Source organism: Artemia franciscana, chromosome 8, assembly GCF_032884065.1.
Source record: "Artemia franciscana chromosome 8, ASM3288406v1, whole genome shotgun sequence".
NCBI lineage: Eukaryota > Metazoa > Arthropoda > Branchiopoda > Anostraca > Artemiidae > Artemia > Artemia franciscana.
Window position 1 is genome coordinate 35,963,344 of NC_088870.1, and position 25,463 is coordinate 35,988,806.

General features: G+C 34.2%; 1 protein-coding gene across 2 annotated transcripts in view; it reads right to left on the reverse strand.

Moving 5' to 3' along the window:
* Positions 1-24,788, reverse strand: part of LOC136030358 (unc-112-related protein-like) — a 69,680-nt gene extending 44,892 nt beyond the window's left edge. The window contains exons 1-4 of one of the 2 annotated variants that reach the window (XM_065709280.1): positions 24,651-24,788; positions 6,687-6,849; positions 3,246-3,479; positions 551-695 (exon numbers count right to left, since the gene is read on the reverse strand). In XM_065709280.1, the coding sequence (XP_065565352.1) occupies positions 551-695; positions 3,246-3,479; positions 6,687-6,825 (518 nt within the window). In that variant the 5' untranslated portion in view covers positions 6,826-6,849; positions 24,651-24,788. Of the gene's footprint in view, positions 1-550; positions 696-3,245; positions 3,480-6,686; positions 6,850-8,105; positions 8,280-24,650 lie in introns of those variants that run through there. The other variant, XM_065709278.1, reaches the window with a different exon arrangement.
* Positions 24,789-25,463: the final 675 nt, after the last annotated feature.

A 25,463-nucleotide genomic window follows, 5' to 3' on the forward strand; every position in this document is an offset into this window, starting at 1 on the left:
AGGCTTTCGGATGTGAAGCCGAAAGATCCAAACTTTTTGTTATTATTTTTTTTGCCACCGTGTTAGTAAAATAAATTTACTCGCTTTTAACATATTTTCTTTCGATTGCCAAATCAATTAGATATAATGTATAGGTGATTCTTGTGTAGAAAACAGAAATATTTTAGTGGATTATTCATAGCTTGAATAGCTAACTGATCGTTTTACTAAACAAGTTTCATTATAAGAAGGAAAACTTAACTTAAACATTAATATAAAAAAAGAAAAAATTGTTTTTAGGTTCATTATTGTATTGTCTTTCACCGAAAAAAAAAAAAACTTTAATTTGGAAGTTAGAATTTATGGCAAATATCGTAGTGTTGATTCTGCTGGTATGTCAAATTGTGCATACATCTGGACATTAGGGAGGGGGAGGTATAGTGGAGCACCCTCAAAATGTTTTAAATACAATTTTCCTGCATATTATGAAGTAAAAAATTTTTCTTAACAAGTTTTCTTCTGAATAGCCCAAATGGTGCATTAAAATCAAAAAAATGTCCTCTAGCTGTACCTTGTTGTAGAGGTGCTTGTGTTCGCTAAATAGCTATCTGTTGTCGAACCATTTGCATGAGTGCGCTTCCTGTCTTTATAATTATATTTCAAATCATCTGGTTCCAATGGTTTTGCAAAGGACAACTCCTCTGGGTGCCTTATCCCTATAAATAAAAGAGCGATAATAAGAAGAATAAGTATCGAAGTTTAAATTTAAGTTAACTAATACTTGTAATATTACTATTATATTTCTTATTTATATTACAGTGTATAGCTATATATTGCTTGTCGAAGTTTTATTCGCATCTAAGAGTCCCAAAAAAATCTTTCACGGAGAAGGGCAAGCCTATGAAAGTTTTTTTTAAGGTAGGTAGGCAACTACATTTTCACCTCTGAAGTAATTGTCAAAGAACAATCAATAAGCTGTTTTCAAAGGAAGAATTAGAACAGTAACAAATCAGGAGGATTAAAGCGATTAAAAATACATTGCCAGGTTTATCCTCCCTATGAATTCTCATCAGCAAAAGACTTTTTGCAATTATTTCGTAAGTTTGAGCTCGTCAGATACGACGTTTAGGCATACCATTGACTATATAAAAAGAAACACAAAAGTTTTGATTTTTCCCGGCCACAAAAAAAATCGAAACAGGCATAAATTTAATTTATTAAAATTTAAATTCTAGCTGAAGATCAGAGGTTATTTTGATTTAACCTCAAATTTACAGAAAATAGACAAATTCTTTGTTAAAAAAGAATTGATATTAGTGTAAAAGGTACTTGGGAAGCATACAGTATAGGCTAATTGGAAAAAAATGCGAACATACGCCTATTCTGCTTGTTTAAGCGAGAGTAATTATTTCGTGTTCAAGCCAATAAAACATAAAGCTAATTTTAAAAAATTAAAAATTTTTTAATTTTGTGGTTTTTGACATTTTCCGTTAAACACTTAATACGATCGGTTTTTGCTTCTTTATTTTTGGACAGAAGCTTAGCTCTTAGATCAGGGAAGATCCTCCCTCTCGCGGCGTGAAAGAGTTGGAATGCATTATAGTACGGCAGCTGCTTCAAACAAATAAGCACGCATTTTTAGATGAATGTTGCAAGTCTTCCACGCGCTGCACGTCTTTGAAAAAATAAAATAAAAAGTGAATTTTTGACCGCTTGGCATTTAACAACAACCAGTTTGTTTATTTGTTTGTTTTTGCATAAGGTTTTGTTTTTACCAATCGAGTTCTTATTCGATATTTCGACTTCCATACAGTAGTTGCTCAAGCACAGAAAAAAAGATGTTTGAGTGTCATAGATAGGCTATTGTACTGAAAGAAGATCGCTTCAAAAATTGCCTGATGATTCTCAAAATTTTATTTAACTATTGATAATTGAACCAAAATAGGAAAAACAGTCTATGTTATTCTGGCAATACACGGTTACGAATAAGTAATTACTATTAGATTGAAATCAAGGTCAGTCTTCACTTTTCTTAACTTTTCGTATGCTGACCAATGGTCTGCGTTGCGCAGGCACCGAGGTCAATGCCTTCGGCCAGGAGTGCAATGCGTGGTTGGAGACAAATTCTCCGAAGCTTACTTTCAGTCAGGAATTACAAATGCTGGTTTGCTAGCCCACCATTTAACTCCCTCTGGTCTCGGGTCAACTTCACTCAAAGTAATTGAAGATTTTAATGATGATGGTAATGAATGTTTTCGGTAAAATAGAAATTTAGTTGAATATGGGGAGATGCTGCTGATGGATTTGATCAATGGGAATGTTCATGTTATAAATCAGCACGAAATGTCCTGGTACAGCAAACAGGGTTTTGGTCTTAGATGTTGAGGAAGATGTGATTGTAGGTAAATTGTCTCAATGAAACTGGCAAAATATTTTTTGGTAAAACTTGTTCTGTGTAAAACTTGGAAAAAGTTCAGAGAAAACCTAAAAACATGAGCTTTGCCGGGGAGATGAAGGAGTGACCTGAGAACCACTTACGCATAAGCCTACACGATCAAAAAAAAAGATTTTACAAAAAATAAAGTCAGAACAATTTCAAGACCACAATCACTACTATTAGTAAAAGTATTTCACAAACAATTGTAACCACTCCAGCTACCATTACTAAACATTACTACTATTAAAAAGAAATATTTCAATTAAAATAAAAAAATAGTTATAATAAATAGCAACATGAAATCTGAAAAAAACGGAGAGTTAGTCACATAAGGTATTAAAGTTAGAATCTTAATAAATCACTAAGGAAGGGGTTTGAAGCAGTGTAAGCTATAGACTCACTTAGCTCTCGGCAATTCCTGCTTATTTTTAAATTGATGTCTTTTACTTTTTGTAATTTAGGGTCTTGTTAGGTTAGATTTATTTTCTTCGTTATAATTTATGTTCGTCTTAGTCATTTTTTTGTTCATTCTAATTTCTGATCGTTCTGGGCATGATTTATAGTCTGCTATTGTTCAATTTGATTCCTCATTCGTTGTACTGTTTGTTTTTTTTTTTTCACTCATGATATTTTTCTGTGCGTTTTCGATTTGCCTTAGGTTTATTTTCTTCATTCGTCGTGATCTATATTTATCATCAGTATAACTTTTTATATTAGTATCTGCTCATTCCAAGTTTTAAATCATTCTTTATACTTCGTCAAAAACAAAAAAATAACAAGAAAGACTATAAAAAAAAAAATAGTGCTTAAGAAAAACGATAGATGTTACCTAATTCTTTGCAGATAGTAACAACAGCATTAAACGTTTTAACGGAACAGTCTACACGACAATCAATAGAACGGAGGTCTGGCAGTTGAATTTTCAACATTTTATGCATTGGCGTGAACCATAGAATCGCATCAGCTTGAACTCCATACTGATCTAATGTTGACCGGGTGCGAGATAACCACATATTTTTCTCTGGCCACCAAAGTGCGTGATCTGACCAATCAATTGCCATTTCTAGAAATATATCTTTTAAAAAAAAAGTAACGATCAGTGTTTCTGATCTTCCTTGTCAGTATTCTAGATGAATACTACAAATGTCTTTGAAGTGGACAACTGAAATAATCAGACATGATAATACTATAGGCATCATTAGTTAAATACATCAGTATCTCAGCAAAATCTTGCACAACTATGACAGTTCTCTTAGTCCTGACAGTTCTAACTGAGGACACTACATGGACATAATTTTTGTAGTAGATCAGCGTAAAAAGATTGAGTTTTTCGGGCTAAGAATCGACACAGCCACATTTTTTGCCAGAGCTTACATTCCTCATTAAGGTCTGCTTGGTTAAGTCTACTTACTCTGAAAACTCCATGTTGGTCAGAAAACAATGATATTTGGTTTACTTTTGGGTTTTACAAATCATTACAGTCCGTTATTTCTTCAAAACATATTTTCCTCTTAGGCTTATTTGGCCCACGATACACCGCTAGTAAGTTGCTAGCGAATCGGATACAAAGCAAATTCGAGTTTATTTCGGGCGTCATGAATCAGTACAGCAATTTATTTCTATAGCTTTTGTCATTAATGAGCTCACTTGTCTCTGTCTGCATGTCAAGTAGGCCTAATTCAATCTGAGAAATCAAAAATTGCCGGGACCATTGCTGTTGTCATGCATAGGTACAACCAATCTTTAAAATGTTTTTCCTTCCATTACAATCAACCTGGCCCTAACTAAATGGCCAATAAGTAACGAGCCTATCAAAGGCAAAGACAAATTTTTTGCTTAGTCTGGGGCAACCCGAACTGAACTAGTCAAAATTTGTTCCAAATGATTTTTTTGCATACGGCCCAGCTAAGAAATTTACAAGTGTCTTTTTCAAACTGATTAAAGAGAAATAAGCTCCCCCCCCCCCATTAATATTTTAAGTGAATTCCTCCAACTCTTCTAAAGATAATTCAGATACGTTAGTTTTACACTTGGGTACGCATAGCTTCCAGTCTACATTGCTATTTCACTAGCAACGGATTCTAGTCCAACAAGGGCTCATACTGCCAAACTATTTAAACAAGTTAAAAAATATATTTAAACCCTTCCTCTTTGCTCCCGACCCCCGAGTGAGAATCGAGATTCTCTTGCACCTAATCCTCTCCCCTTTCGCACGCCACAGCACCGATCAAATTTTTCTATACTATCAGCTTGATCCCCAAAACCAGTTTCGGGCTATTGCAGACACTGTTTTAATAAAACGCTGATTCCAGCAGAAATTTTTAACGCTTAACTGCCTAAGGGTCTAGCCCCAACTTCTAGCAAAATGATACGACATCCGGCTATTATCCTTCGACATCGCTAAAACTTTCGACAGAGTATGACATCGTGGCCTACTAAAGAAAATTTACGTTTAAATCCACGGACGTCTACTAAAGTAACATAGCTTCTCTACTCTTTCTGATCGTTCACTATGGGTTGTTCTTGACGGTTCACTTCCCACAAATATCTGATAGTGGCAGGCGTATCTCAGGGTAGTATCTTGGGACCTTCACTTTTCATTCTCTAAATAAATAACATGGGACACAACGTCGCAAGCCCTCTGTATACCTTTGCCGACGATACCAAGACACACATAGCCATCCCAAAAACCAATGATCCAATCCAAAACCCCTAAAGATAGATCTTTTAGAAACTGAAAAGTGCTCTTATGTATGGATGATCAATTCTAATTGATCAATGATAAAGGAGCTGATGATCTCCCGATCGAGAGTTCCACTTACAGACCCAAGCTCCATCTTCACAAATGAAGCTTTAAAGTTTGAAGATAGTCGACGCTTTGTCTCCTCAGAATCCCCTCCTCCATAGAAACCTCTTGGATCATCTATCATCCATGTCGATCGATTAAAAAATCCTAAACAAGAAAGATGAGGATCACTCTTTGATCTTAGAAAAGTTACATCGTGAATTAAATACAAAAGTTTTATAAGACTTTTAGGAGTGATTCTTCGTTTCTTCGTTCCTTTCCATTTCCATTTTTCCATTGCTGCTGAACCCTCGTCAACCTTAAACCCTGTTTAACTGAGCCCTCGTGCTACTCAACGCACATGTATCTCACCCCACTGCACAAATTAACCTCCGCTTAACTGAACGCCCATGAAACTAAAACCTTATTCAACTCAATATCCATGCAGCTTAACCCCCTTAAACTCAACCCTCATTCAATTCAACCTTCGTACAACTAAACCCTCGTTTAATTCAAACGTCATTCAACTCAACCCCCATAGAATTCAAACTTCATATAAGTCAATCCTCAAGCAATTCAACCCCCCCCCCTCAAATCAATAATGTAGCTAGAAAATGCAATTCAGCCTGTTTTGTCGAGAACGATGAAAGCTGACTTAAATGAAATTGTCTTCGTGTATGGGTTAATTCTTACGTAAGTACTTTTAATTTTACGCTGCTTCAATCCAAAACTATTCCTACTACCGCACTAGGGAACAATAATTTATCTGCCTGTCTTACATATTCAAAAAGCTAAAATTTTAATACAAGGTACCCAAAAACACTTGAATCTAATGGCTGCGACAATATTTGCCCCCTAGGACAGAGGAAACCACGACCTATAGTAGCCAAAACCTTGAAAACATGTCTAAAAATTACAATCTCGTCAGAAAAAATTCCCATTAATGCTAATTCAGGAAGGATAATTCTTATAACTCTAAAAGTTTCAGACTGAGACTTTATGGCATTTTCCAGGAAATGTCTTCTTTTTCTTTCTTTTAACGAGGATTCAGCTAAATGGAGATGACCTGCACAGGGGTTTAGTTCAAAAGGGTTGAGTTTAAAGAGTTCAGTTAAATGGGGTTCTGTTGCCCAAGGCTTTAGTTCGGCAGGGTTACGTGAATAGGGTCAAGCTACACGAGGGTTAAGTTATGTACATACCGCATTTCTCATATCTTCCTTGTGAGGAGCGGGAGGAGGAGAGATTTTTCACCTCATGATGATTTTGAGCTAAAGAGATTACTATGACAATGAGTAACCAACTCCATTAAAGGTAAAATCAACACATGTTTTAATACTTATTCACATATATGTGTTGATTAATTCATTAACAAAGTTAATCTAACAAAAAAACAAAACAAGATAATAGACCTTCTTATTCATGGGAGGCTTAAAAAAGTAATAGTTTCTTAAAAATATGGAACCTTTGATTTATTTACAATCTTACCAAGGTCTTCCACCAATCGTAACATGACTCCTCCAATGTGAACATCTCCTTTGACGCGTAGTGATCTATCAAGTTGAAGGTCTGTAACAAACACCTTCAATTCCCAGGAGCCATCAGCCAGTACACCATTTGTTATCATCTTTATAGTGTGTTCTGTGTTCAACTGAAAAACAGACATGTTGATAGAAACAAGCATTTAGAAAAATAACACAAAGTCTTTGTGACTATAGATGTTTTCTGGCATTTATCTATCATTGTCCCCCAGGAGGTAGTAGGAAGGGGTTAATCAATCTGAAATTTTCGAAATTAGAAATTTCAGAGAAAGAGGATCTCCTCAATTCTGCCGAGGAGTGAACCCCTCCTCACTATTGCTACTATTGCAAAATAGTGGCATTTCAAAAAATATCCATCTTACTCTTGAAGAACAAATCTATATGCATCTACAACTAGAAGTGAGGATCAACAATCGAGAAGAGGAGTTTCAAACTCTTCTCCTCAATGCCCAGAATACTTTCTGACGACGAGAAAAGCATCCCAGCTTTTGTCAAAAAGCTGGGATGGGAGAAGACAAGGCATGGGCCAACTTATAGCACACAACTTGTTGTTGTGACAAATCAGGTCATGGCTCATTTTTTAGCAGAATCATTGTCAAGTTTTGTTCTGGTGTGTACCAACAAAAAAATAATCTATTATTCCCGAAATTTTCAAAATGGTGTGTCCCACAAAAAAAAGGCATACCAAAATAAACATGGTTATATACATTCATATGCCCTTCTAGGAGTATCAATTAGTATTAAAAATTAATTCGAAAAAAGGCAATATGGTTATTCTACCTTATAGGCGATATGGTTATTCTACCTACCATACTCAATAGGGCTAAAAAAAAACATCGTAAAAGAAGATAGCAACATTTTAGAACCCATGGGAGAATGGTTCTCATCCTTTTATGTTTAAATTTTTCTATTTATCATTATGAAAAAAAAATTCTGGTGGTGAGGTTAAGGAACCCCTGTAAATTTTGAACCCTTTAAATAGTTCAACTTCGATTTGAAAGTTTTATATTTGCTTACTTGACCCTCCTCCACTCAAAAGCAAAAACATGGCTCAAGGAGATAAAAGCTAGACAGAAAATTTGCACATAAGCCCCCCTCTCCTGTTTTCCTAAGTTCCTTCGTCATCGCTTTTCTTGCTCTTTGTCCCTCGTGTTGATGACATATATTTTGTCTGTATTATTTCCATGGTACCATTTGTCTGATACACAGCTTAGATACCAATACAGTTATGGAAACTCAATTTATTTTTGGGACACAGTGCGCGGTAGTGATGCTAGCGGCTGGAGATAGGAAACTGGCAGCACAGCTTAGATACCAATATTGGTATCTAAGCTGTGTATGCAACAAAACAAAATTGCGTTCCCACCTGTGGTGTTGTAGTACGATCTACGCGTCGGAGCGCGGGCTTGAAGGGGGAACCAAGTTCAGAGCTCTGCACAGAAAGCTTCTCATGGGCAAGATAGGAGTTTTCATAACTGTACATTGGTATCCAAGCTGTGGTCTGATATATGTTAATTTCGACCATTATGTTTCTTTTTCTTCAATGTTGCACTCCACTGATTTGCTGTTTTCTTTGCAAATCACTATAAATAAATAATTTATTTATTTTGAACGCATAATGGTTGAATACAAATCTAGTTGTTCAAAAAATACACGAGTCCTATGGTTGAGCAGTGGGTTTGGCCTCAGCTTGGTTATACGGGACCCAGAAAACAAACCCGGTTGTAAGAATAAACTGCTAAGCCGACGCAAGGGCATTAGTAGTCAAGAAGCGTCATTAATCCGATAAATACACTAATACATGACTGCCAAAGAGAAAATCTGAATCAACATTATTCCCTCTGCTGCTAAGCGTTTTGTCAACTGAGTGATTTTATTAGCAAATCAGGGATGATTCAATGAAGTAATGTTGATTAAAGTGATTCAAATTTGTGATAACTGTCACACCTTAGTTTACCTAAAAATACTGTAATTTTACACTTTAGCACTCATTCAATAACATTAATTGCCACCTAGAGCAAATATTTTGAGCTACTCGGATAATCTGGATTTCTCCTTTACTTAGTATCTCCCAGTAAAAAAAAAAAAAAAAAAAAAAAAAAAAAAAAAAAAAAAAAAAAAAAAAAAAAAAAAAAAAAAAAAAAAAAAAAAAGATAAATTAGAATCACTTTCACATGGAGATTAAAAATGAAACATACCAAACTTAAAACAGAGAGAAATTAATGCAAACAGGAATTTCGCTCCAATTTTGATAAGTAACAATTCAAATAGGGATAAATCCTTTTATTAGCCAGTGCAAACTAATCCAAAAATACTGGATATTCGAATCATTGTATGTGTGGCCCAAATATCCAGTTTTTTTTTTTTTTTATTGTAAATTATGTTGCCATGATAAAACAGTTCTAGCATTCAAAAAACATATTTTCACAGTTTGGTCCAGAAGTGAAATGCATGAATAAAAACCAGCAACAGTCCTTGCCTTCAAAGGAGGGGGCTCTAGTTTACTTCCTAGATTCACTCCTAATCTATATGGAAACTGAAGGAATTTGAAATTTTTAGGAGGCGTTTTAGCTGGCCACAAGGTTGGTAGTAATTTTTTAAATGATAGCCCAGAAAAAAGAGAGGATAAAATGATTCTAAATAGATGACGAGTTGAAAGGATAGTTGATACTATAGTTTATTAGTATTGTATTCTCAAGCCAGTTAGGAGATGTTTAGGGGTGTCTAAACCCACCCCCCCCCCAAAAAAAAAAAAAACTTTTCGGTTGTAAAGGCTGGAGGATCTGGAAGATGCAGCTAGACAGCATAATAGTAAAATATTGTGCTGGCATGTTAACAAATTGAGAAGGAGTAGTCAATCCGGACTTGTCCCAGTTAAATATAGGAACGGGCCAACAATAAGTGATAAGGAAAGAGTTAAAGAGAGATAACCGGAAAACTTTGAGAATGTCTAAACTGAGATACAGTTACAGGGAAAGATATAGAGGAAAATGTAAAAGTTTGTGATACCTTGGATGTGAAGCAAGATTTGTTTTGTGAGAAAGAGTTAGCAACAGTACTAAAAGAATTAAAAAAAAAAAAATGGCTCCAAGTGCTGATAGTGCGGTAAATGAGTTTCTTAAATATGGTGGCTCCGAGGTTATAAATAAGTTATTGAAGATTATAAATATGATTTTGAAAAAGGGGAAGTACCTAACGATTTTAAAAAACCTAAATTAAACCACTTTATGAGAAAGGTGATAAGAGTGAGTGTCATACTAACAGTCGTTAATAATAGGCACTAGTCTGGTCTCTGTAGGTAGCAAATTACTTAGTAATACGATACTTTTTAGACTGAGAGATGCTTTAGACAAAGTTTTAAGAGAAGAACTGCGCGGTTTTACAAACGGTAGAGGATGTGTTGACCAAATTTTTACTCTTGGGCTAATAATTGAGAAGTAACTTAGTCGTCAAACACCTTTTGTCCTCAATTTTATAGATTATGAGCAAGTATTCGAATCTGTTGATGGAAGAGCTTTAGCAAAGGTATTATCCTTATATGGCATACCAGACAAATACATTAAAGTGATCAGTGCTATGTACGAGAACAATATTGCTGCGGTTAAGTTAGAAAATGAGGCTAACAGCTGGTTTTGTATTAAATCAGGAATTAAGCAGGCGTGTGTTCTATCCCCCTTTATATGGATCATTTTGATGGACTTTGTCTTAAGGAGCACAGGAAAGGCAATGGGAGACCACGGAAACAAATAGGGAGGAAAAACTCTCCTGGACTTAGATTACGCTGATGATTTGATCATCCTAGATGAATTGTGAGCAAAATGAGTGAGCAAAATGAATGAGCTTTTAGAGGTCTTGCGAGTTCAGGGTGCTAGGATAGGTTTGAAAATGAAAACAAAACAAACACGAAAAGTCAATAAACAAAAAAAAACAATGAAAAAACCAATGAAAACATACAAACAATAAAAAAATTAAAAGAATTGAATGATAAATAAAATTCAATAGAAGCCAAAAACAATAAAAATTAAAACGTTTGTTTTAATAAAATTAATAAAAACTCTATTTTTGATCGTTTTCTTTCTTAATATTGCATTTGTTGGGTTGCCACGAGTTCGAGGAGTCAAAATAGGGATATTAAGGACTTTTATTAGTGGAAAAAGAGACCAATAGTAAACTGGTCCAGCTGTTGTTTACCATAGGAATGACGCAATCAACACCACACTCGAAATTAAAACCAATATCCGGTAAATCTGAAGCCAGGACAGCTGGTATTGTAGCATTATCACCTTCTGGAAAGACATGGGTAATATCAAGATGATCCTATCCCTTAGGTTTCTATAGGGATCTTCTCAAGTTTCTTTTTTTCTTGATTTTCTGCTATGAAGGTACAGAAATCCAATAAATACACAAGTAACTACTTTGATTAAACGATCAGAAATTCACCACAGGACATTTCAAAATTACTTTTAACTTTTTTTCTTTTTTTGACTTTTGCTTTTCTTCCTTTATGCCTTCAAAAGTGCAGTTTTATGCAACTGCCTTATTTCTGTATATAAGTAGCTGAATACTTTCAATGGCTGCTGATTCCGTTTTCAGTTTAATATGCAACAAAAATGCCCCATCCAAAAATGTTTGGGCAAGCTGAATTTAAATTAGGTCTTCCTTCTCAATGCCCATTTTAAGCTGATTTCTGGCTTGTTCAAACATCTTGTCAGTATCCTCCTTGTGCCTAATGGCATATTTTTTTTCTTATATTGACTTTTCGAGAGCCTCTTTTCTTTGCTTGCTAGAAAAAGTTTATCAAGCATTTACTTTTCTTTTTCTGCAAGCTTACATTGTTCTTCTTCACTTTTTGGTCAGCTCTCTCTGGTTATCGAGATAACTTTTGCAATTTGAAACAACATCCTTATTTCATAGACGTTGTTTTGACTGATGGTGGAGAGAGAACTTTATGCCTGTCATTGTCCTAATTGGTTCGACACTATTTGGAAAAAGTAAAATCAAGTATGAGTTGAATCTGAAATCTCACACTTCATAATTTAGACATAATTCAGAAAAAAAAAAATCAAGTATGAGACTTGAACTTGAAATCTCACACTTCATAATTTAGACCCTTAACAATATTTCATGAGATTTTACATAAGCATAGCAATCTAGTACTATCTAAGGGTATGGGGATGAAAAAACGAAGACACAACAGTGCTGTCAGTTTTTTGGTTTTGAACAGGGGGTATAAACCTCTATTGAAGGGTTTTTGAACATGGTAATACCAGTGCTGTATTTATTGATTTGAGGACATTTTTCAGATGTTTTAGGTGTTTTTTTTTTGTTTTTTTTTATTCTTAATTCGAAGAAAATTTTGACATTACAAACAAATGTTAATTTAAAAGTGAATAACATTTACCACTCCAGGATTTCTTTTAGTTGAGTACTTTTTTTTAACATTTTAGTATTAGTTAGAAAATCCATCTTTTTTTTTAGTTTTTGGTTACTATGGCCAAAGGAATGTTCTTTACTTGGATGCAGCTACTAACACAATAATGACATAAGGACTAGATATGCATGGTTTTGACATCAATGGTTAAATTGGTGATGTTATAAGTCAATTAAGAGCAAGCTGAGAAAAAAATGTCGAATCTCTAGCAATGCATGTCTAAAAAAAGAAAGCCAATGCAAAAAGCACAGCAGCTGAAAAGACTCCAGAGGGAATGGGCATCAAATCTCTCTTCCCATCATTTTCAAGAACACTTTAAGGCCGTGATTAAGTGAACTTGAAAACATCGAGCTTCAAAATTGAAGTTAGCTTAGTCTTCTGTCTTTTAATTCTCTAGAGACCGTCGAATGTCAAAACTTCAAATAGCACCAATTATCAAGTCTTTTGAAAGGTTTTGATAGACAGCTTGCTTTGGTGAAATGCTTCAGCCAAGGAATAGTAATATATTTGGCTGCGTCTTGCAAAGCTTGGTTACCGACCAAGCGAGAAGAGAAAATTAGCAAAAGAGCACTATCATTCTCAAATACAAAATGCCCATGTATATAAAACTGGGACGGCATGCACAGAGTGCATTAGAAAATTTATTGTTTTTTCCACTTTTTTTCCTAGGAATAGGCTAATTAAAATACCTCAGTTGATTAATTCGAAACTAAACACCAAACTTAGTTGAAAGCTTTCTTCGAGGATTCTCAGAAAACCAAAGTTTTCTTACGAATTGAATTGAAAAAAAAAATAACTGAAAGTAAGGAGTGACATTAAAACATAAAACGAACATAAATTACTTCGTATATGAAAGGGACTGCTTCCTCGTGAACGCCCCGCTCTTTACGCTAAAGTTTTTTACTGTTTTAAAAATAGAGTTAAGAGAAAGTCGGACTTTAGCGTGAAGAGCGGGGCGCTGATGAGGAAGCAGCCCCTTTCATTTTGAAGTAATTTCTGTTCGTTTTATGTTTTAATGTCACTCCTTACTTTAAGTTAAAAAACACTTTTTTTTATTTAATTTAATTTTTGAACGTTTTCGAATCAATGCATGTTTTGATTTATGCTCTCCGCAGATGAATAATTAAAACGAAATTTGCGTATTTATTTTTTTTTTTTTTTTGGCTAAATGGTTTTCTCATAGTTTGGATCGAATGATCTTGAGGAAAAAAAAAAAGCGTGGATGGAGGTCTAGTTGCCCTCCGATTTTTTGGTTACTTAAAAAGGCAACTAGAACTTTTATTTTTTTATGAATGTTTTTATTAGTAAAATTATTAGTAAAAATAAATTTTATTAGTTAAAGATATACGCAACTTAAAAATTAGCTTACGTAAAGAAACTTCTGTATTCTCATATTTTTATTACATATATGAGGGGGTACACCCCCTCGTCAGTACCTCACTCTTCACGCTAAAGCTTAAATTTTGTCCCAGTTTCTTAAGAATGACCCCTGAATAACAAAAGCCGTAGAATAAATAGTTGAAATTTCTAAAAATACTTTAGCGTAAAGAGCGAGGTATTAGGAGGAAGAGAGCCCCTCATATGCGTAATAATTTCTGTTCCTTTTAACAGAAATTATTCTGGAATATTTACAGGAATTAATATTTCAAAGTCTTTCAGTTGAAAGACTTTGTCATATTTATTTTTTCATTGTTTTTTTAAATAATGCTAGAAAATCCTGCGCTCCCTTCATGGAAATTTTCTTCCCCCATGACAAATTCATCCATGAAAAGTTCCCCCGACATATCCCCCTCTTCTCAACCCCTGCCCCCAACCAAATGAAAACGCCCCAGAAAACGTCTGTACACTTCCCAATAACCATTACTATATGTAAGCACTGGTCAGTGTTAGTAACTTGTAGCCCCTCCCACTGGGACTGTGGGGGAGTAGGTCATCCCAAAAGGCAGAGTTGTAAGGATTTTCAGCTACGCTGAATAAAATGGCTATCTCAGAATTTTGATCCGGTGACTTTTGGGAAAAATGACCGTGGGAGGGGGCCAAGGTGCCCTCCAATTTTTTTGGTCACTTAAAAAGGGCACTAGAGCTTTTAATTTCCGTTAAAATGAGCCCTCTCGAGACATTCTAGGACCACTGGGTCAATACGATCACCCCTGGGAAAAAAAACAAATAAACACGCATCCGTAATCTGTCTTCTGGCAAAAAGGCGAAATTCCACATTTTTATAGATAGGAGCTTGAAACATCTGCAGTAGGGTTCTCTGATACGCTGAATCTGATGGTGTGATTTTCGTTAAGATTCTATGACTTTTAGGGGGTGTTTTTCCTTATTTTGTAAAATAAGGAAAATTTCCTCAGCTCGTAACTTTTGATGGGTAAGACTAAACTTGATGAAACTTGTAAATTTAAAATCAGCATTAAAATGTGATTCTTTTGACGTAGCTATTGGTATCGAAATTCCATTTTTTAGAATGAACCCTCCGCAATATTCTAGGACCACTGGGTCGATACGATCACCCCTGAAAAAAAAACAACAACAAAAACAAACAAATAAACACGCATCCGTGATCTGCCTTCTGACAAAAAACACAAAATTTCACATTTTTAAACAGTTCGTGGTAACGAGCTGTAGTAAGGAGCGACCAGGCTCAATAGTAACCAAAACTCTAAAAAAATGGAATTTTGATACCAATAGTTATATCAAAAGAATGTTATTTTAATGCTGATTTTAAATATGTAAGTTTCATCAAGATTAGTCTTACCCATCAAAAGTTACGAGCCTGAAAAAATTTGCCTCATTTTAGAAAATAGAGGGAAACACCCCCTAAAAGTCATACGATCTTAACAAAAATCACACATCAGATTCAGCGTATCAGAGAACCTTCTTGTGGAAGTTTCAAGCCCCAATCTATAAAAACGTGGAATTTCGCATTTTTTGCCAGAAGACAAATCACGGATGCGTGTTTATTTGTTTTTTTTTCCCCAGGGGTGATCGTATCGACTCAGTGGTCCCATAATGTTGCGAAAGGGCTCATTCTATCGGAAATGATAATTTCTAATACCCTGTTTAAGTGACCAAAAATTGGAGGGCACCTAGGCCCCCTCCCACGGTCATTTTCCCCCAAATTCACCGGATCAAAATTCTGAGATAGCCATTTTATTCACCACAGTCGAAAAACCCAATAACTATGTCTTTGGGTACGACTTATTCCCCCGCAGTCCCAGTGGGAGGGGCTGCAAGTTACAATCTTTGACTTGTGTGTACATATAGTAATGGTTACTAAGAAGTGTAGAGACGTTTTCAGGGGGATTTTTTGGTTTGGGGGGGATATTTGAGGAGGAGGGTTACCGGGGAGGATTTTTCCTCCCCGGTGGAGGAAATGGAGGGGGCGCAGGATTTCCTAGCATTGTCTAAAAAATAAACATGGAAAGTTTTTTTCTACTGAAAGTAAGAAGCAGCATTAAAACTTAAAACGAACAGAAATTATTACGCATCTGAGGGGTCTACCTCCTCGTAATACCTCGCTCTTTACGCTAAAGCATGTTTAGTAATTTCAACTATTTATTCTACGGCCTTTGTGATTCAGGGGTCATTCTTAAGGAATTGGGACAAAATTTAAGCTTTAATATCAAGAGCGAGGTATCGACGATGGGTGAACCCCCTCATATACACAATAAAAACATACGAATATTGAAGTTCGCTACGTAATTTAATTCGTAAGTTACGTATATTTTTTACTTATGAAAACGTTCGTACAAAATTAAAAGTTATTGTTGCCTTTTTAAGTAATCAAAAAATATGAGGGCAACTAGGTCTCCTCCCTCGCTCCTTTTTTCTCAAAATCTTCCGATTAAAACTGTGATAAAGCCATTTAGCCCCAAAAAATTAATATGCAAATTTCGTTTTAATTATTTATGTGTGGAGAGCCAAGATCAAACTGTGCATTAATTTAAAGACGTCCAGAAATTAAACAAAAAAAAAACGAGTTTTTTTAAATGAAAGTAAGGAGCGACATTAAAATTAAAACGAACAGAAATTACTCCGTATATGAAAGGGGCTTTTCCTCCTCAACGCCCCGCTCTTTACGCTAAAGTTTGACTCTTTCTCTTAATTCTACATTTTAAAACAGTAAAAAACCTTAGCGTAAAGAGCGGGGCGTTGAGGAGAAAAAGCCCCTTTCATATACGGAGTAATTTCTGATCGTTTTAAGTTTTAATGTCGCTCCTTACTTTCACTTAAAAAAACTTTTTTTTGTTTAATTGTAGATAGGAGCTTGAAACTACAGTAGGATTCTCTGATACGCTGAATCTGGTGGTGTAAATTTCGTTAAGGTTCTATGATTTTTACAGGTTGTTTCCTCCTCAGCTGTGCTTCCAAACTTAAGTCTCTAGCCGGCAATCCTTCAATTCGTCGCTATCCAAGTTTCTACCACCAGTCACGACCCGGTAGGGCAACGGGGAGGAAGCTACGGGGTTCTGCTCCGCCTCAAGGTTTGTCGCTTGACCTAAATCTCTTGACTTGTCTAGTTCTTCACCGTACCGCATTATTAGGTATTTTGGATATTTACATCTACCAAGCTCCAAATACTTTTTACAAAGGCGCTGTCTATGTAACACTGGTAATCTATGGTACTGTCTATGGTAACACTTTTAAGATGTATACCTCGCTTTGAATTAATTTTCCCCTATTTCTCATTTCTAGGTTTCTTCATAGCATTGAAATAATTTATGAAAATTTCACACTCTATTAACAAGCAGCTGATTATACCAGCTTGTCATTTTGGTCTCTGGGGGTATTATCGGCGATCTGAAACGATTCTTTCTGGCAACCGACTTGTAAAAATTTCAGGTAGCTGAAAATATTCTAAGGGACTGTTAGAAAACAGGAAAATACATCGAAAAATGGTTCCAATCATCTTACAGGTTATTGTCTTCTGCTCACGATAGTACCAATTTTGTTCTAAAAGCAATATCCTTTATCGAGTACACTTGTGAAAAAGACCTAGACATTTTCTAAGATTTCTAAGCAATTAGAGGAAATAGAGCAAAATCCTTTCAAACATTTTGTAGCATTTTCAAGAAGGTATGGCCTGATATTAAAAGCGGCATCTTCCGCCAATGAATACTTGAGTACTTTTTAAATATAAATTTTCAATTTAACATGGGATTTTCGAGTTCCATCAGTTCACTTAATCACGGCCTTAACGCAATAGCCTTGAAATTTTTTGACAGTCTTCAGGACACAAATGGTCACTAACACACTAAATGTGCTTCTTAGCTGAGGTATTGACATGACCCAACCTTGTAAAAAGGGAATTTTAAGGAGTTCAGAGTTGTTTTAGGTACTTTCAGGGACATTTTCCAGTTTTAGGGACCTAGCAGTAGCCATGTATCTGGGCAGAGCATTGAAAGGTAATTCTCATTTGTAATTATAGTGTTTCCTTTTGAAGACAGCATGGACAAGAATGTTTCCATATACTCTATCTACTTTTTTGCCTATATATTAATAAAATGCTTTAAGAATTTACAAAATAGAAATTTTATTTAACCTAGGGTAGATCTATGCCAATATTTGTCTAAAAGTATGGAGGTTACGAAAAAAAAAATATCGATTTTATTTAAATATTTGAGGTAGGATGTATGCAAAAAGTAATCATGCACCAAGATTCCCTATGCAAAGGAGACACTTTATTAACAAAAGAGCAGCAAAGCTATTCATATGGTATCAAAACAAAGCAAACCATACTGGAATGGAAGAAATTATAGAAAAAATGGTAGCTGTTGATGAAGGTACACATGGTTCTTTCCCACTACATATCTAGAAAATCTAGAAGAAGCTAAAACTTTTCATCACACAATCTTGAGAAACCAATTTCATGTTCAATACAAGTTATAATAATACAACTATCCCTTAGAAGTCAATATTTTTTCCTTTGAAGGTTTGTTGTTCTTTGGTTGGGACGGAGAAAGAGTTTGCGTAGCTGTGTTGGGCTTAGGCGGTGTTTGCTGCTGTGAGTTGTTAGAAGTAGCAGTTGTAGCAATAAAAAAGCAAATTTAGAAAAATATTGATTTGTTTCCAAACATCCATCCCTCCCAGGCCTTAAAAATGACCAACAGTCCTCTAAATAATCTCGCTGAGGCCTATGCTGCATATATTGGCTTTAGAAGGAAAGCAGAGATACAGACAAAATAATATAGTCCATATTTAACATAATTTTACAATGGAACATCTCTAACTCCAAAGTGCTTTGCAAATGCCTTCTTTGGGGCCAGAATAGCTGAAGTCTTTACAATGGCCTCTATTGTATCCCAAAAAAGGAATAAATTACTCCATCACTACCTTAGAGTTTAGTATTTCTTGAGTTATAATCACCTACCCCTCTTTGTTAATATGTCACAGTGAGCAACTGCAGGGTTTGCAGGCACTGTTCAGATAAAGTGTGTTGCAGATAGGAGACAAGTTTCCTGTCCTTCTTCTAACACTTTCCATGGATATAGTGATCACATTGTCCTCCTCTATATTCATAAGAATTAATTACAAGGATAAAGACTGTAGATTATCATTCACTGCACACAGAATTTTATTTCAGGTAATACTCCAATATTTGAAAATTATAAACACCTCTCCTTTAATACTATATCGTTTTGATATGCTTGGTTAAGTCAGACTGCCTTTTAGCAGCAAGACACATTTTGCATTTTTACTGAGCGTTTATTAAAGGTATATAGGATTTAGGATCGAATTGGGTTAGGCAAACTGGCAGAAAAAAAAAGACTTGGTAAAACAAATGCTAATGGCAGCAATACAGGGGTCTATTGTCAAAGCAGTAAACAAAGGGCAAAATAAACAACCGTTTGTTTTAACACTTATGTTAGAAAAAAAAAGTTATGTTCACAAAAAACGTTAGGTTAAATGGAAATGGAACGAAATGGAAGGGGATACACTTGGCATTTTTTTTCTTTTTCTTTTTTTCACGGCTGATAAATGAGCACGTTTGCAGAAAGTATATCAGAAAAAAGAACTAAATTGGAAGTTATAAATGATTTTTTTTTTCCTGGGAAAGGAAAGGACAATTCTAAAAAAAAACTAGATAATCTGATTAGGAAGTGTCCTGAAATTCCAAAAAGTTTGAAGTCTCAGAGGATAAGGCCCAAATTGGACCCTGCCTTTCGTCCTAGCCAAATCAAAACCTATTTGTTATAAAAGAAGGATTATTCAAATTTATCTGCCCTAAACTAAATAGTATTTTAACAAAACTTAGAATTCAGTTACATTAAGAAAATTTCTGTCAATTGGTTTTCAAAATAGAGGAGGGATATTATCTTTTTAAGCCTGGGAAAATCAAAGTCTTTAAAAAATTTAATTAAAAGCAGAAAAGAAGATAGACAAAAAAATGCTCAACTGATCTTCTAGTTACAGGCTCCTCTAAAACAGCAATTTCACCCTAGATTTCCATGGGAATATCTAATTTTACCCTGTTTTACATTAATTTACCAATTTTACTGACTGTGTTTTTATTTTACTGTGATTTTACAACAGTGGTTGAGAAGGAAACACCAAAATTTTGACAACTTTATAAAATCCTTATAAAAACTTACTTTTACAATTTCTGTAAGCAATTAACATTACTTGACCCCCTAAGCCATCATAATGTACAAATATATTGCCTAAATCATGTATTTTCCATTTCTTAATTATGCAACTCTTTTTCAAATAAATTTAATGTGAAAGAAGTAGCTTTGACAAAATAAAAAAAAAAACATGGGAAATATGGTACATAATTTAGGCTAAATATTTACACATTATAAGGAGGTGAAAGTAAAGAGAAGAACTTTTAGGAATGATATAAGTATCTTACAATTTTTTCAATGTGTTTTTAGAATTTCATTACTTTTTTTGTATAAACTGTCCCAACTCTACACTGATTTCAAGAGAATAAAAAAGAAGACAAATTACAAAAGAAAAATATATTCACGTGTTCACTACAGAGTAGCAGCAGAGCCATTCCTATGGTTGGTGGTGCCTGGGGAAAAATTAAATACAACATCCTCCCTCCTCCCAACTCAAATATAAACAAAAAACCCAAAACTGATCAAACTGGGCAACCCTGCAGCCATGACCCCACCCCTCCCCCACCATAGTACCTGGGGCAGCTTTTAATGAAAATTATGTCAGTAGACAAGCTAAATCAATCACTAAGCAGAAAATTCTTGCCCTATCTAATTGGTGAATAGTCTTTCATTTATCATGGGTGGGTTTGTTTGACTCAGTCTTTCTTCTGCTCTGTTAAGAGTTACTTCAAAAGGTTATTTTTCCTTCTTTTTTTAACACTGGTGATAGTTGGTTGGAAGTACCTGGCAAAATATTTACTTTTGTCATTTTTACTTCTTTTCTATCCACTGGCTGACATTACCCATGTTGTTCTTGGCTATTTAATTTTATTATTTTTCTTGTTTTTCATATGTCAGTACTGGTTGTACTCCTTTCTCTCTTTAACAGCTCATGGAGCTAATAATTTTATTTTAGATAATATTTTGCCATTTTAAAATACTGGTAATATATGTAAATTGTGAAATAGGTAAATTATGTAAAATAGGTAGCATACAAATTTTACAGGGTCCATAAAATTATGGTAAAACACCAAATTTTACCAGTTACAAAACTAGTTATTATAGGTACTGCTTATAGATCTCTGGTAGTGTCACTTTTGTTAAAAGAAGTTTACCAGTAAATTGAATAGACAGTGACAAAAGTGAGAATCAGAAAATATATGGGAAGTATGTAATTTGGGCTATATATTTGCAAATGAGGGGGAGGGGGGATAAAGTTTAGTGAAGTTAAACATGGATTGTATTCAGTACAATTATTCTGCATATTCTGACATAAGAATTGTTATTTGTAACCCTTTTATACAGCTAATAATAAGAGAAAAAACATCATCTTTGAGGGTCCATAATGAGCCTAAAATTGAATTTCCAAGTAAAAGCAATGATTATATTTAAAAAAGAGCATGAAAAAGTCCTTGACTAGGTACATATCTGTTATACCTAACCCAATCAAGAAGTGAAGTTAGATTAATCCTAATGAAACATACCAAAATAGGATGAAAATATGATACTTCAGAAACAAATTTGGCTATATATTTCCACATTAGGAGGTGGAGGCAAACAGGTCTGTATGAAAATTGTGTAAGGTACACAATTTGGAACAAGGTACACAATTTTTTTAGAATAATTATTCTGCTAACAATGAAGTAAGAATTGTTTTTAACCACAATTTCTAAATACTTTACCTCCCCCCCCCCCTAACATGCAAACATATAGCCCAAATTAAAATTTCCTATCTATTCTATCACTGTCTTATCTCATGCTAAATTGAAAGAAAATAGCAAAAGAAACTGGTTCTATAGTGCATCAATGGATGAAGAGCTTGAGTAGAGTGTCTATAATAAATAACTACCATTGAGTATTATGTTGACCTTATTATTAGGTAAGTAATTTAAACTGCTCTATATATACTAGTAACCTTTTCTAAACAGATAGCAAAGCAGCAAGGAGATTCAAGTATTAAGGGTATACACTAGTAGGTCTAGTCTATAGCCTAATTTAAGGCAGTTAATGACTTGTCTTTTAACTTAAAATGCTTATTTTACAAGGATTTAGTGACTGTACCAACAATGAAAAAAAAAAAAAAATAGAAAAAACAGGTTACTCTAGATGAACATAATACCAACTCTTTTCTTCAAATCAAATTGTAAAATTCTGGTTTAGCTACTTTTTGCTATCTTTTAGCATTATTTTGAATTGAAAATGAATAGGTAAGGTTTATAATAACAGACTATTCAGGTAGCTAGGAAATAAACTTACCTCTATAGTTGAAATTGCATTCTGAATCAAAATTTAACATTCATTTATGCTGGAAATGAACTTTACCCCCTACCTATATATTGCAATTCAGGATATATATTTGCACATTAGTAGGATGTGGTAAATTTCAAACTTACCTATACAGTCAGAATTGCATCCTGAATCCAAACTTAACATGCATTTGCATGGGACATGAGCTTTACCCTCACCTACCCCTCTAATGTGCAAATATAAACCCTGAATAGGTGGGGGTGAATTCATTTCTGACTCAAATGAATGTCAAATTTGGATTCAGGATGCAATTCTGACAACAAAGGTAACTTTGTTTCTTAGCTAACTGAACAGTCCAGTAAAATCAGTCCAATACCCAAATGAACATTACTCCCACCCTTGTATAGACTATACCAATTCAGGATGTAGATTTGCAAATTAGGGGGGGGGGATAATGTTCATTTCCAACACAAATGAATGATAAATTTAAGTTCAGGATTCAATTCTGACAATAGTCATGTTTGAACTATTTTGCTGTTTATATTATTGACCTATAAAAAAAGTGAACATGCCACTTGATGCCAATTTTTGGTCTTTCTAAATATAATGATTGCTTATTACCTTAAACCTTAAATCACAGCTTGGAGTGAAATAAGGACTTAGATCCTGTTGAATCACTTATGCCACAAAAGTTTTTACACCCACCCTTATTTATTGCAATTCAGGTTATATATTTGCACATTAGGGGAGGTGGGGGTAAAGTCTATTTCTGGTGCAAATGCGAGATAAGTTTAATCTTAATCCTATCCCCCTAATATGCAAATATATACCCTGAGTTTGTATAAATAGGGGTGGGAGTAAATTTGTTTGCAAGTAGTCATTTATTATATTGGGAAAGAGCATAAAAAAGGCATTGAGTGGAATGTTCACTTTATTTGCAACTCAATCACATGAACAGTGAAATATTTACCATTCTGACTAGCCTAAAGGGGTAGGCTTATTTCTTAGCTACCTGAATAGAATGTTAATATAAACTTTAGCCAGCCCAAAATCTGTTCACCTATAAAAAGTTCAGTTAAATTATGACAGTTCATATACCTGGCTTACCAATGAAGTGAATATACCACTTGATGCCTTTTTATGATCTTTACAAATGTAATAATTGCTTCTATTGTAAATTCAAATTTAAGCACTTTTTGAGCTCTTAAAAATTACAAATTTTCAACAAAATTATGACAGTTCATATAACTGACTTACCAATGAAGTGAACATACCACTCAATGCCATTTTATTATGTTCTTACAAATATAATAATTGCTTCTACTCCAAATTCAAATTTAAGTACTTTTTTGAGCTATTAAAGATGATCAATTTTCAATTAAAGTATGAGTTATTGCTCACTTTACACAAAACAATACAATGTTTTCTCAGTGCCATCTTATTCCATCATTTTTGAAAAAAAAAATATGCCATATTTTCTCAGTGCTAAAATTATTTATAATAAGGTTAGTTTATGTTAGGTTAAAAGTGCTTAAATTTGAACTTACAGTAGAAGTGATTATTATACTTGTAAAGAACATAAAAAAGGCGTCAAGTGGTATGTTCACTTCATTGGTAAGTCAGTTATGTGAACTGTCATAAACTTACCAAAAGTTCATTGTAGGCTAATAAATCCTTTAGGCTATATATTTTTTACAAAAAAAAAAGTAAATAAAGTTTAAATGCCTCAAACATTTGTTGACTACACTTTTCTATAGCTTTTGACAAGAGAATTAAGATAAAATCCAAATTTAGTGACTTCCTGAGTGATTCTAATTTTATGACCCCTATCTCAGAAAGGGGTTAGGTTAGGAAAATGAAACTTTTGGGGATGGGTCTATAGGCTAAAGTAGCATATATCCTTAGAGGGTATTTTAAAGTACCTAACACCACTCCTTCTCCCTCTAGAGGGCCATGAAATTTGCCTACATGACAGGTGTCATTTGAACCTATTGAAATTTTGAATAAACAACATTTTACCTTAATTTTTAGTTACCAATTGCTTTTTCTCTGCCTTTATTTCTGAAAATGTAATTCCTGTTATCTGAGTAGAATTCTGAGCCATATCAGTATTTTTTTTTTTTTTTAATTTAGGAAATGTATTAGCATATCTTTAAAACCTTATAAATTGGGATTGAGCAAAGTTCTGAAGCTGAAAACAATGTTGTTGTACATTCAAGCAGAAGATCTATTTTGCAAGGTTTCACTTTTATAACACACATATTTTCAAAGGTCAGGACCCTCTATAAGAAGAGGAAGTGGAGGTTGGTACTGCAAAATATCTTCCCCAGACATATATTAGCCTCTAGACCCATCCCTGAAAGTTTCATTTTCCTAATCTTACCCCTTTCCAATATAGCAACAAGTCACTAAACTAGAATTTACCAAAAGTAAATAATAGGCTATATAAAATATAATAAATAATAGCCTATATAAAATATCTATTGAACCTTGGCCTAGTCTAGGTGATAATCACCTATTAGGCAAGAGAAATTATTTTCACAAATGAAAACCTCTTTCACCATTATGATTATCTAGCTTTATGATCAACTATTATTGTTTGAATAAGACAGAAAATTAAAAGCACCTGTCAAATCTTCTTTTTATTCAGCAGAAATCGTCCCTCCCTGCTGTATTATTCTATTTCTTTTATTTTAAATTGCTGTACAATTTAATCAGTGTTGCCGTCTTGGCATAAAAGAATTTACTAAATCTTTGAGGAAAAATTTACTAAATCGAATCTGTTTTTACTAAATGCTCCCAAAACTTTTTTGTTCATGTGGCTACCATCGCATAAGCACCATCAACTATCAACTTTTATTTCAAAAGGACAATCAATACGATTTTCGCAATCTTTTTTTCTTTTTCTTCTGATTTTCTCTGTCTGTTTCTCTTTCCTTTTGTTTCTTTGAAATAAACTTACTGCTGTCGATTATCATTCGAATTTCATTTTTTCATTAAAACTACAGATGTCACTATATAGACAGAGAACATTAATTTGTTTGAACTACGGGTAGTGGAATAGTTCTTTTGCCTACAAAGGGTGGAATTGATGCTGATTAGTAAAGGGTAGGAACGGGTTTGCTTCTACTTGTGAAAATGGGGAAGACTATTTGAAAATATACCTGGCAAGTGATGCATTGACTTAGTTCGATATTGTGGATAAAAACAAATATAAAATCTATCAAGAATTTGGAATGGTTTTAAGGTATTATTTTTCAACTGTTGATCTAGTGATGGATTTAATTCTTAAAATTAGTAAAAAAAAAGGCCAAAACAGAATATTGTTTTACATCACATTCTTTTCAAATAGATGCTAACAAACAGTTTCAAGGTCATAATGTAGAGAGCACTCTACTTCGACCCACATTTGAATATACATCTTGACACTTTCGTCATT